At 51.6% G+C, this 13,824-nt stretch overlaps 1 protein-coding gene across 1 annotated transcript in view; it reads right to left on the reverse strand.

Annotated features, from left to right (window-relative positions):
* Nucleotides 1–390: 390 nt before the first annotated feature.
* The window catches only part of LOC146805186 (uncharacterized), a 927,200-nt gene continuing 913,766 nt past the window's right edge, over nucleotides 391–13,824 (reverse strand). The window contains exon 10 of the mRNA XM_085620476.1: nucleotides 391–831. Coding sequence (XP_085476602.1) covers nucleotides 828–831 — 4 coding nt within the window. The 3' untranslated portion in view covers nucleotides 391–827. The remainder of the gene's footprint in view (nucleotides 832–13,824) is intronic.

Consider the following 13,824-nt stretch of genomic DNA (forward strand, 5'->3'; position numbering starts at 1 on the left):
ACTACCAAACCAAAACATTTCTGAAAACTAGACACCCGGGGGAGTCCAGCAAGGTATGGCTTGCATGGGTCCCCAAACGTTTTCCTACCCAGACTCCCCTGCAAACCTCAAATTAAGCTGGAAAAAAAAAAAAAAAAGAAACGTCATCAGCCTTCTGCTTTCATTGATCAATTTATATGGTAAGTCAAACTCACATTTCATAATTTTGCTAGTCATTAAAAGAAGTTCATAGCATCTCAATGTCCTCGGTACCTTATAGTGGACTCTTCTGCGTAGATATAATTTATGTCACCATGGTAGTAATGTGGATGACATTTTGGAGCTCCTTCTAATTAATCAACGAGTTTGACGGTCTCTAAGGCTGACAAAGCCTTCTTTATATGCCTGTGCTAGAAATATGTCATCGGAGGAAATACTAACATTTGAGACTGGAATAAACTGTCTTAAGTTGAGTGAATGAGGTATATTTTCCTGGAGGGAAGCCCATTTAACATGTTTCTCTGCACTCTCCATGTGGGACTCTGATACTCAAGATGGATGTTTTTTTGTGAGACACAATTCTCGTAACTCCATCGCAATTTCAGAAGGAGCCCAATGCTTTCAGTGGCTCTGAGTGCTTTACCATTACAGCCCCTACTTGCCTTTTAGTCATAACTTTTATTTGCTGCCCAAACATGCAGCCCTTTAAAGAATGTAACTACATCATAATAAGTAGAACATTGGTAACATGACAAGTAGACTGTGCAGGCTCCCATCTTCCTCGTGGGCTGCGATGACACAGCTGTACAACTTGAAATTCCAGTAAATCCAGTTAGTCTTTAACATTGTTATCTGAGAAGAAAGAAAACACTGTATAGTGAAATGTATAAAGACCTTTAGTAGTAATGTATAATAATAACACATTAAAGCATAAACATTACTGTTATAACCTGTTGTGTTGTGTGCATCTTCCTTATTATTATTCTGTCCCTTGCTGCTCAGCCATGAGTGATGTCACTTAGAATGTTGGGTGTGAGGGACTGGGGAGTTGGCAGTTGGAAGAGATGGGGCTGAGCAGCAGGGAGGCTGCTCCTGGTGGGGCTCTCATGGGGACTTAACAGAGGCTCTACAAGAGATCTAATGAGCTTTTATATGACCTTTATAACTTGTTGAATAAACCTACGACTTGTTCTAAGCGGCCTGTCTACGAGACATCCTTCATTATTACACTGGCAACGATTTGGAGGAACCAACGCGTGGTTTGTGAAGCTTAAAGGATTTACAAGGATTTACAAGAATTTTCTTGCAAGTATTTTCTGTTCTGTTGTATGTTTACTTGCATAATAAATTTTCTGTTAATGTATGCAATGGTATTTTGGTGTTATCTTGATTTTATGCATTTGTATCTTTATGCTTTGTTTTTGTAAGGAAGGGAGATGTGTTATAACCTGTTGTGTTGTGTGCATCTTTCTTATTATTATTCTGTCCCTTGCTGCTCAGCCATGAGTGATGTCACTTAGAATGTTGGGTGTGAGGGACTGGGGAGTTGGCAGTTGGAAGAGATGGGGCTGAGCAGCAGGGAGGCTGCTCCTGGTGGGGCTCTCATGGGGACTTAACAGAGGCTCTACAAGAGATCTAATGAGCTTTTATATGAGCTTTATAACTTGTTGAATAAACCTACGACTTGTTCTAAGCGGCCTGTCTACGAGACATCCTTCATTATTACAATTACCGAACCCAAACCTCTCGGGGAGAGGAGGGTGGGATAATGTTAGCCTCCGTTTGTCTTTTAATGAAATCAAGATTCTCTCTGCATAATAATTGGAGAATCGTCATTTCATTACAAGACCGGAGGCTACCATTATGCATGTTTAAAGCCATGTAAAGCTACACTGCTAACTTATAGAAAGTACTTGCGTTAGACCAATCTGCTGCTTTAAGTATTTCGGGAAGAGAACCTCCTGCCCAAAATACTTTGCTAGCCATTGCACCTCTAGAAGAGTGAGCTCAAAATCTAGAGAGGTCCACTCCAGCCTCATGCATAATGGTAGCCTCCGGTCTTGTAATGAAATTCTCGTAACTCCATCGCAATTTCAGAAGGAGCCCAATTCTTTCAGTGGCTCTGAGTGCTTTATCATTACAGTCCATACTTGCCTTTCAGTCATAATTACAGATAGTTCCCTAGTGCATATTTGCTGATGCATAATCCTCCAGAGTGTCATCTTCACTCAATTGGTCCACTGGAGCCCTGACATCATAAAGCTACAGAAGTATGTCATCTGACATGAGGGCTGTCCACTATCTAGCAAGCAGTAGGATGTCATTATCATAGTTTTCAAATGGGTAGCAGAGTAGACAGGATGCCCTGCTGAAGACTAAGATGGTGGGATGATAAAATAGGCATTATTTGAGATGTACACTTTTTTTAAGGTGTGGTTGATCATAATATTCTCGACTTGACTATTTATTCACTGGCTGGGATGTGCTGAAATGAAGACGTTAGAATCTGTAATTCATACCTTTTATTATTCCCTTTAACTATATCCTAAGCCTTCCTGCCCCAGCTTCTCAGATGAGTTAATTGCTATTGGTGTACCATAACCTGCAAACCTCAAATTTAGCTGACAAAATCACTTTTTCCATACATTTTTGCATGGGACCACTGTGCCGGCACAAATGTCCTACCACACAGCATTTCACCTCTTCTCCCGAGTACAATGATACCTCACTTGTGTGGGTGGGCCAAAGGCCTGTGGCTAGGAAAAGCCCAAAACATAGGAATTTAGAGTATAGCACCGAGCATTCTAAGCGCTATATTTTTTTTTAAATACGTTTTTAGCCAATTCTGCTTTGGACACCCACACAAGGATCATTTTACTCTGGAGAACAAGGGGTGGTAGGACATTTGTGCCAGCATGGTGATTCCACGCAACAAATATGTGGAAAATGTGGTTTTTTACCTAAATTTGAGGTTCGCAGGGGATTCTGGGTAGGGAAACGTTGGGTGATCCATGCAAGCCATACCTCATTGGACTCCCCAGGGTGTCTAGTTTTCAGAAACGTGTGGATTTGGTAGGTTTCCCTAGATGGCGGTGAGCCCGGGGCAAAAAAATCAGGTGCTTTCCCCAAAACCAGGTAGTTTTGTTATAGGTAATTTTGAAGTCTCCACAATACGATTTGGGCCATATCCTGTTTCAGCCACTTTGCCTACCCACACAAGGGAGGTACCATTTTCATCGGGAGAGCGGGGGGGACGCTAGGTGGAAGGAAATGTGTGGATCCATGGAGATTCCAGAACTTTCCCAGACAGAAATTTGAGAAAAAAATTATTTTTTCAGCTAAATTTGAGGTTTCCAGGGGATTCTGATAGGAACATTTTGGTGGACCCACACAAGCCATACCTCGCTGGACTCCCCCGGGTGTCTACTTTTTAGAAATGTGTGGGTTTGGAAGTTTCCCAAGATGGCCGCCGATCCCGGGGCCAAAAACCCAGGTGAACCCCCTTGTAAATCCAAGTTGTATTGTGATAGGTAATTTTGATGTCTCCTCAATACGTTTTGGGCCCTTGCCTGTCGCGGGTACTTGACCCACGCACGTGAGTAAGGTACCATTTTTATCAGGAGACCTGGGCAGATACTGGGTGGTAGGAAATTTGTGGATCCATGTAGATTCCAGAACTGTCCCACACAGATATTTGAGAAAAAGTGATTTTTTTCAGCTAAATTTGAGGTTTGCAGGGAATTCTGGGTAGGAAAACATTAGGGGGACCCATGCAAGCCATACCTCTCCCCCGGGTATCTAGTTTTCAGAAATATGTGGGTTCGGTAGGTTTCCCTAGATGGACGCCTGGCCCGGGGCCAAAAACTCATGGGACACCCCTTGCAAAACCAGGTTGGTTTGTGATAGGTAATTTTGATGTCGCCTCAATAGGTTTTGGGCCCTTGCCTGTCACGGGTCCTTGACCCACCCATGCAAGTGAGGTACCATTTTTCTCAGAAGACTTTGGGGAACGCGGGGTAAGTGGAAATTTGCGTATCCACGCAGATTCCAGAACTTTTCACCACAGAAATGTGAGGAAAATGTGTTTTTTTAGGACAATTTGTTTGTTAGGTTTGCAAGGGATTCTGGGTAACAGAACCTGGTGAGAGGCAGTCAAGTCTCCCCATCCTGTATTCCCCTGGATGTCTAGTTTTAAAAAATGTATAGGTTTGCTAGGTTTTCCTAGGTGCCGGCAGAGCTAGGGTTAAAAAACTACAGCTAGGCACTTTGCCAAAAAAAGGTTATTTTTCACTGTGAAATTGTGGTGTGTCCACGTTGCGTTTTGTGCCGTTTCCTGTCGCCGGCACTAGGCCTACCCACACAAGTGAGGTACCATTTTTCTCAGAATACTTTGGGGAACGTGGGGTGGGTGGAAATTCGTGGATCCACGCACAGATTCCAGAACTTTCCAACACAGAAATGTGAGGAAAATGTATTTATTTTGACAATGTTTTAGATTTGCAAGGGATTCTGGGTAACAGAACCTGGTGAGAGCCAGTCAAGTCACCCCATCCTGGATTCCCCTGGGTGTCTAGTTTTTACAAATGTATAGGTTTGCTAGGTTTCCCTAGGTGTCCGCAGAGCTAGGGTTCAAAAACTACAGCTAGGTTCTTTGCCAAAAAAGGGTTATTTTTCGCTGTGAAATTTTGGTGTGTCCACGTTGCATTTTGCGCCATGTCCTGTCAGGGACAGTAGGTCTACCCACACATGTAAGGTACCATTTTTCTTGGAAGACTTTGGGGAACGCGGGGTGGGTGGAAATTTGTGGATCCACGCAGATTCCAGAACTTTCCATCACAGAAATGTGAGAAAAATTTGTTTTTTTGACAGTTTTTTTAGGTTTGCAAGGGATTCTGGGTAACAGAACCTGGTGAGAGGCAGTCAAGTCACCACATCCTGGATTCCCCTGTTTGTCTAGTATTCAAAAATGTATGGGTTTGCTAGGTTTCCGTAGGTGCCGGCAGAGCTAGGGTGCAAAAACTACAGCTAGGTACTTTGCAATAAAACGGTAATCTTTCATTGTGAAAATGTGGTGTGTTCACGTTGAGTTGTGAGCCGTTTCTTGTCGTGGACACTAAGCCTACCCACACAAGTGAGGCACCATTTTTATTGGGAGACTTAGGGTAATACAGATTTGTAAAGCAACTGTTATTACCTATTGACTTTCGATGCATTTCTGCCTTCCAAATGAAAGACAATGTGTAAAAAAGAGGTAATTTTGAAAAATGATTGATAATTCTCATGCTAGTATGAGTATTGCCAATTTCAGAAATGTGCAAATATCTACTGTTTCTAAACTCTATATTTTTTTCCCATTTCAGAAATACAAAGGAGTCTTTCATACCGATTTTTCCATGTACAGATTTTCCCAGAATAATTGCTATATACCCTGTACATAATAAAAAACCATTGCAAGTCGCTCCTCAGTTTCTGGCTCTGGGTTCGTCGGGTTCTTGGTGAACCTACAAGTCCTATATATCCCCACAAACAAGAAAGGTCCAGCAGATGTAACGGTATATTGCCTTCAAAGAGGTGTCATAATTAGAAGAAGTAACATGTGAAAACGTTGACTCAAAAGGCTGTTTTTTTCAATTAATTTTCAATTTTTTCTATATTTAATTGTTAGTTTCTATAGAGAATCCTTGAAGGATCTACACAAATGACCCCTTGCTGAATTCAGAAGTTTGTCTACTTTCCCAAAGGTATAGCTTTCCTGTATCCATTATTGCTTTTATACCCATTTCTACCATTAACTGGAAGGAGGTTGAAAGCACAAAAAATAGCAAAAATAGGCAATGTCCCAGAAAAATGCCAAAACTGTGTAAAAAAATGTTGGTTTTCTGACAAAAGTCTGCGTGTCCCTGAAAGTTGGGAAGATGGTGATTTCAGTATCACAATTCCTTTTTTGATACCATTTGCAGGGAAAAAACCTGACACTTTTGTAGTCATTTTATTGCATTTTTCCCCCAAAAAACTAAATTTAGCTGTATTTCGGCTAATTTCTGAGTCCCCTTCAGGGGAATCGACAAACCCTGAGTACCTTTAGAATTCCCATGATGTTGGGAAAAAAGGACACAAATTTGGTGTGGATACCTTATGTGGTCAACATGTTACAGGGGCCTAAGCGTGAACTACCCCAAATAGCCAAAAAAAAAGGCTTAGCACTGGGGGGGAAGGCCTATTAGCGAAGGGGTTAAGTTGGCTTTGTTAGTATGTTATGGTTGCTACATGGATGTATGATACTGATTGTGTGTTTACTTAAGATGATGTTCGTGTTGATGATAATGGTGGCTGTATGGACATATGATAGCGTAGAAGTCTAGTGGTGGATGTGTTGGCAATTGATGGTGGGTGTGAGTTTATAACTGGGCTTGTATTACTAGATTATGGTGTGCGTGGCATATTAGCCTTTCGTCAGGGTTTCTCTAACCCCTCTGCTTTGTCAAAACACAGGGGTAGGGTGTATCCTCATCTTCCTACTCTATTTTGCCCAACTACAGATTTATTTTTATTTAACTACCGTAGCGCTCTGATATTGTTTATGGAGCTCACCATCCAAGGAGCGTGGCCGGGGGCATGGCTAAAATATGAATGTGTCTCAACGCGTCAAAAGTGAAAATGAGTGGGCAAAGAAAAACTCAAACTGGAGTCCAGTGACTCCTACTCCTCCCACAGATCCTATTTCAAGGAGTAAACTGGAACTAAAAACAAACTAAAATAGACATAAGGAAACTAAACAAATAAACTGAAATCAACAAGGCTTGTACCCTTGTAGTATGGCGCCCAAGTAAGAGCTGGGCATCTCCTAAAACTGACACCGAGGTGTCTACAAGGAAATGAAAAGCGCCAGGTTAGAGCCCATCCAGTTCAATGGTGCGTGGACGCGCTCTGATGTTGTTTATGAAGTCCATCATGTATTCATGAATATAAGAAGACATTTATAAAAAATGTAGCAGGTATAATTGTTTTTTTAACACTCACCACCATGCCTACTGAAGAGGCTCACTAATGGCATTTATTGCCTTTCCTTGCCTGAGGACAGGAGTATTTCAGTAACTACCCTCACCCTTGGTAAAGGGTGCTAGGGTGTACCCATATCCACCATTCCCCCACCTTGCACAACGGTGAGGTGTTTCTATTATATTAGGTTCAGTTGCTTTACACAAGGGTAATGGTAGTATTGGACCCGGCCTCGTGGCGTGGTCTTAACCCTCCTGGATTGTGCTCGTCCCCCGCACCGGCCTACACGGGCCGCCCTTTCAGGCCGCCAGGGACCCCTCCTCCCTTCGAGGTCCCCCTTGGATTGTACCCGGTTGCCTACACCCGCCTCAGCGGCCCCCTTTTCCAGGCCGCACAGGAACCCCTCATCTCTTCGGGGTTCCCCCCATGCTTGCTCCACGCCCCAGCCCACGCGACCCGGCTCCCCCCGGCCTCGGCCCCAGCGAAGCCCCGACATCGAGGCACCACGATCTGGCCAGGGGGCACCACATGGCCACTTCACCTCTCCCGGAGGAGGAGAGTTTCGATGGGACCCCCACCGTCCCTCCACACCTAGGTGCGATCGTCCTCCGGCCTCTCCGGGCCTGGCGCCTCTCCCGCTGGGCGTCTGGCCTCTCCCAGCCCGGCCTCTCCGTCCCCCCCAGGCGCAAGGGTCCGGACATCAAAGGGCTCCAGACCGATATCTGGGGCAACCCGCACTGGAACAGCAGTTGTATCCCGGAGTCAAGAGCCCTGCTGATGGAATCGCGGCTGACCCTACGGAGAAGAACTCTTGCTTGACCCTATACCACGAGCCCAGCTGACTGCGTCGCGGCTCCACCTTATTGAGACAAGGAACCTCACGGAACATCGGGGCCCTGCTGACTCTGTCGTGGCCCAACCTCGCTGAAGCCTCCCCCAGAGCCCTGCTGACGTCGTCGCGGCTCGAGCTGAACTGAACCACCTTAAGAGCCCTGCTGACCTAGTCGCGGCTCAAGCTCCACAAACTGATCACCAGAGCCCTGCTGACGCCTTTGCGGCTCGACCACTCCGGGACACGGAGTCCCTTCAGCTTGAGGAACAAGAACTGGGCCTAAGGTACCCTCGTACCCAGCTGCTACCAAAGACTGTCCCGCTACCCCGTCCCTACCAAAGACTTTGAGACTCTTGCGGATCCCTCGATCCCCCCTTGTATATATCGATAACCGTAACTTCCTAAATGCTGATAAAGAATCGCTCATCGTGATAAACATCCTCGAGTCCTGTGTGGTGGTGTTACTGTGCTGGTACGGTATAGGAGAAGGACCTCTCCTAGGAGGCTTCTCAGCAGCGCTCGGCTACTTTGTACAGTGTGGGGGCCCCCCTGGGTGGTCTCTCCGACTCCCCCGGGGTTCGCCTTCCAACATTTGGTGGCCAGCGACGGGATCCGAGCCGAACGCAGAGCGTACAAGCAAGTAACCCACTCGCTATCCATCCAGACGAACAGAGACCATGGAGTTCCAACCAGAACGATTGGAAGAGTACACGCACAAAGAGTTAAAACAGTTCTGCAAGGACAAGGGCATTGCGACCACCGGCCTAGGTACCAAGGAAGAGATGCAGGAAGCCCTGAGAACCTGGATAGAGTCCGAGGCGGGTCCCTCCTAGAGTGAAGGTCCCCTGCCCCTGAATGCAGCCACGCCACCAGCACCGACCCCCGCGAACGGAGGGAGAAACAGCCTGGAAACCGGCCTCTCCGCGGAAGATATACGAGAGCGGGAGAAGGTCCGGACCCATGAGCTAGAGCTCGCACGACTTCGGCTGGACGGCGAACTCTTGCTGGCCGAAAATAAATTGGCCATGGAACAGCTACGGCTACAAGAGGAGATAGAGGAGAAGAAGCGGCATCGAGAGCTGGAGGAGAAAAGGCTGACCCTCGAACACGAGCGGGGCCTCAAAGAACTCAAGCTCAAGGCCCAGAAGGGGGAGACCGGCACCCCCAGCAATAGAGACGCTCTGCCGCCCACCGAAGCCAAGGTCCATATTCCCAAAGATGTCCTCAAGGAGTACTATAAAAACGACGGCATCCAGCAGTGGTTTAAGGCGTACGAGGTGGCCATGACCTCCCATCGGGTACCCCGGAAGGATTGGGGTGCCGGCCTATGGGGTCGGTTCCTTAGCGAGGGCCGAGACACCCTACTCCAGCTCCCGGAAGAGGTGATGACCTCGTACGACCATATGAAGGAGGCCCTGCTCACCCGCTATGGACTAACCGCGGAAATGTACCGCCAGCGTTTCAGAGACTGCAAGAAAATCCCCGGTACCACGTGGGTAGAGTATGTTGACTTTTTCAGTAGGGCCCTAGAAGGTTGGATCAAGGGGAGCAAGGTCACCACCTACGAGCAGCTGGTCGACCTCATTATTTGGGAACACCTCTCCAACAACTGCTTCGTGGAGCTAAGACAACACCTCCTCGACAGCAAGCTGACCGAGCCGCGGAAGCTCGCCGCCGAGGCCGATCGATGGGTCAACACCAGAGTCCCCCGGAGCTCGATGGGGGAGTACCAGCGAAACCCCACCGGACCCCCCCGCCAGCGCGGCGGGGGAGGAGGGTCGAACAGGAATCGGGACATCCCAGCCGGGCCGCCCCGGAGTCCGCCTCGGGGGCCGCCTCAGCAACACACCTCCCCGAGCCTAGCCCGAAGAGGGACGGCGCCAGCCAAAACCGGACCCCGGCCCACGATAACGTGCTACGGCTGCCAACAAACAGGACACTATGCCAGCGACCCTGCCTGCCCCATGAACCGACGAAGTGGGACCAGCGGGCCCCCGCCCCGACAACTAGTGGCTGCCGCCCTGGGAGAAGGGGAGGAAGAGGAAGAACCCCTCAACGGGGGGTCCACTGAGTGGGAGCCGGCGGCCATGTCCCTGGTCTGCCTGGGCAGCCGAGAAATGGTGCCCCGAACACCCATCCCGAGCAACACCCAGAAGTACCAACAGTGGGTCACTATCAATGGACGACGGGCCGAAGCCCTCCGTGACACCGGAGCCAGTGTCACCGCTGTCCGCTGCCACCTGGTGGCCCCCGAACAGATCCTGCCGAATGTGCTATGCCCCGTCCGGACGGCCGACAACAGCGAGAGCATGTGCCAGATGGCACAGATTCCCTTCGAATGGGGAGGGGTGACGGGCATACTGAAGGTGACTGTCCGCGACGACGCTCCGGTGGACTGCCTCCTGGGGAACGACCTCGAGAGTTCCCCCTGGGCTCAAGTGGAGCGGCGAGAGCATCTCCGAATGCTAGGACTACCCGAATGGGCCTGCGCCACCACCCGGTCCATGGCCGCCCAGACCCCCGTTCGTCCATGGTCGCCGACACCGTCGAGCCCGAGGGGCCCGTGCCACCACCTGCCTCCAGCGAGGGAGAAGCGGGCACCGATGCCAGATCCACGGTGCCCCCCCCCGGACGAGATCGCCTCTCTCGGCACACTCCCGGAACTTGCCCAATGGCGCCACGACGGAGGCCCCACCAGAGAACAGTTCTTGCAGGAACAGAAGACCTGCCCCTCCCTTGAAGGAGTCCGGCAACAAGCGGCCTCGCAGGCCAACGGTGACCAGACCGGAACCCACTGGGTCTATTGGGCTGAAGGACTACTGTACAGCGTGCATAAGATTGCAGAACTAAGGGCCAGTCGAGTGCTGGTGGTCCCCCTCCGATTCCGGGAGTTCCTCCTTAACCTGGCACATGATGTGCCCCTCGCTGGGCACCTGGGGCAGGACAAAACCTACAGCCGCCTGGTGACCCACTTCTACTGGCCCCGGATGCGGAGGGACGTGGACAACCACTGCCGCTCCTGCCAGACCTGCCAAGCCAGCGGCAAGACGGGTGGACGGGTCAAAGCCCCTCTCCAGCCCTTCCCAGCAGTCAACACCCCGTTCGAACGGGTCGGAATAGACATCGTAGGGCCCCTGGACCCCCAGACCGCCCTGGGTCACCGCTTCATCCTGGTCCTCGTAGACCACGCAACCAGGTACCCTGAGGCCATCCCGCTTCGAACTGTGACAGCCCCCGTAGTGGGCCGGGCCTTAATGGGGATCTTCTCGAGAGTGGGGTTCCCCCGAGAAGTGGTGAGCGACCGAGGTACGAACTTCATCTCTAAATACATGCGGTCCCTGTGGCAGCAGTGCGGGGTCACGTACAAGTTCACCACCCCATACCACCCTCAGGGGAACGGACTGGTCGAGCGGTTCAACAGAACCTTAAAAGGCATGATCAAGGGCCTGGAAGAGCCCCTACGGCGGAGATGGGATGTCCTGCTGCCGTGCCTCCTGTTTGCCTATCGGGAGGTCCCGCAGAAGTCCCTGGGGTTCAGCCCTTTCGAATTGTTGTACGGGCATCCAGTCCAAGGACCCCTCAGCCTGGTCAAGGAGGGCTGGGAGACGAAGCCCCGAGATGCCCCTCCCGACGTCTACAGATACCTCCTGACCCTCCGCAACCAGACACGAAGGTTCCGAGCCCTGGCCGAAGCCAACCTCGAGGCCAGCCAAGAGGACATGAAAAGATGGTACGATCAAAACGCCTCTACCATCGAGTTTGAGCCGGGCCAGCAAGTCTTGGTCATGTCACCGGTTGACCCCTGCGCCCTCCAGGACAAATGGACCGGGCCCTTCAAGGTGGTGGAAAAGAAGAGCCCTGTCACCTACCTGATCGACATGGAGTCTCCCCGGAACCCCCTCCGGGTTCTGCATGCTAACCGGCTCAAACCCCACTTTGCCCGGACCGAACTAAGCCTACTGCTAGCGACCGACGACGGGGGCGAAGGCGACTCCGAGCCCCTACCTGACCTCCTGCGGACCAGCGACCACGACGGGACCATCGAAGGCGTCCAACTCGCCCCCTCCCTGACCCCGAAACAGCACCACGACTGTCAGCAACTGTTGCAGCCCTTTGCGGCCCTCTTCTCCCTCACTCCGGGGGTGACTCCATGGTGTGTCCACGACGTCGACACTGGGGACAGTCCCCCCGTGCGACACAGAGCCTACAGAGTACCCGACCGGGTGCGGGCCTGCATCCAGGCTGAGGTGGCGAAGATGCTGGCCCTCGGGGTCATCGAGCCCTCCGACAGCCCGTGGGCCAGACCCGTCGTCCTGGTGCCAAAAGCCGCCGCACCAGGCACCCCTCCGGAGCTACGATTTTGTGTGGACTACCGGGCCCTGAACACCGTTACCAAGACCGATGCCCATCCTCTTCCCCGGGCCGACGAGCTCATTCGACCGCTTAGGGGCAGCCCGCTACCTGAGCACTTTTGACCTCACTGCCGGGTACTGGCAGATCCAGCTCACCCCCGGTGCCCAAGAAAGATCCGCTTTCTCCACCCCTGACGGGCACTACCACTTTCGGGTGATGCCCTTCGGCATGAAGAACGCCCCGGCCGGGGAGGAGCCTAGCGCGCAACCAAGATGGCCGCGTAGGTGCGAGGCTCCCGAGGACCTCCGCAACCTCCTACGATTATCCTGAAATTATCCGGTCCTGGATGAGGGGACTACGTTGGTGAACCCGAGCTGAGGTGGCACCCGTTTTCCGCTTCCGAATCGGACCCCGAACACCGGAGTGAGCACCGATTGAGGTTTGCGGCCTTCCCCTCGCCAGACCCCGGATTTGCGCTGTGGGGTGATCCAGTGACAAAGTGAACAACAGCGGCAGGCAGGGCCTGGCGACTCGCGTACCCCGCACTTTCGCTTTCGCTTTCGCACCACCTTGTCGTTTCTGCGAGGTTGGGTCGCGGAGCCCTTGGTGTTGGTGTGGGGCCTTGCTGGGAGATTCGGCCTGCCTGCCGGCTATGATCCACCCCACTGCTCTGAGGGGGCCCCCCGGAGCTCGTGGCCCTGCTTTCCTGCCCTACACGACGTGGCTGGTGCGACTGGGAGACTGGTGGCCATGGCCACGAAACAAGATGGAGACCGGGCGAAGACCAAATCGACCCGGCGTGGCGCCGTCCATCAGGCCAACAGTATGGACCGCTATACCCTCCAGAAGGGATCTCCCGATGGACCGCGCAAGTCCCCTGAGAGCCCGCCTGATGCCACAGACCTGCCCGCAGATCTGACTCTGCGAGATGTCATGGGCGCCATTGCCGAGATGAAGGCCTCGGTGGGCCAGCGGTTTGATACACTGGCGCAGAAGATTGACTCGGTCCTGGTGGATGTTGCCCTGGTGAGGGCCGATCTTTCCAAAACCAACGACCGAGTAGATTCTTTGGCCCACACCGCATCGGGCCTAACGACAGATGTGGCGGCCTTGCAATCAGAGGTGCGCCGGCTTAGTCAGGCAAGTGCGCTGATGGATCGACGCCTGGAGGACTCAGAGAGTCGGGCAAGGAGGAACAACGTCCGCATTATTGGGGTGCCCGAGGGACGCGAGGAGGCGGCGGCGGATCTCTTTGTGGAGGACCTGATTGCTACCCATCTCCAGCCACGGGGGCTGAGCAAATTCTTCTCTGTGGAAAGGGCCCACAGGGTTCCCGGGGGAAGGCCGAAGGTCGGAGCCCCTCCGAGACCTCTCATCGCCCGGATTTTCAATTTTCGGGATAGAGACGCTATCCTGCAAGCCTCCAGACTTCATGGACCGGTCAAGCTCGACAATATGGAGGTTAATTTTTATCCTGATTTCACCCCAGCGGTCCAGAAGCAAAGACTGAGCTTTCTAGGCGTCAAACGCCGTCTTCGGGACCTAAATCTCAAATATGCCATGCTTTTCCCCCGGCCAAGCTGCGTGTGGAGGTGGATGGTCGCACTCACTTCTTTGATCGTCCTGAAGCGGCCGGGGACTGGCTGGATACTCTGCCCGGG

The sequence above is a fragment of the Triturus cristatus genome, chromosome 8 (assembly GCF_964204655.1).
Source record: "Triturus cristatus chromosome 8, aTriCri1.1, whole genome shotgun sequence".
NCBI lineage: Eukaryota > Metazoa > Chordata > Amphibia > Caudata > Salamandridae > Triturus > Triturus cristatus.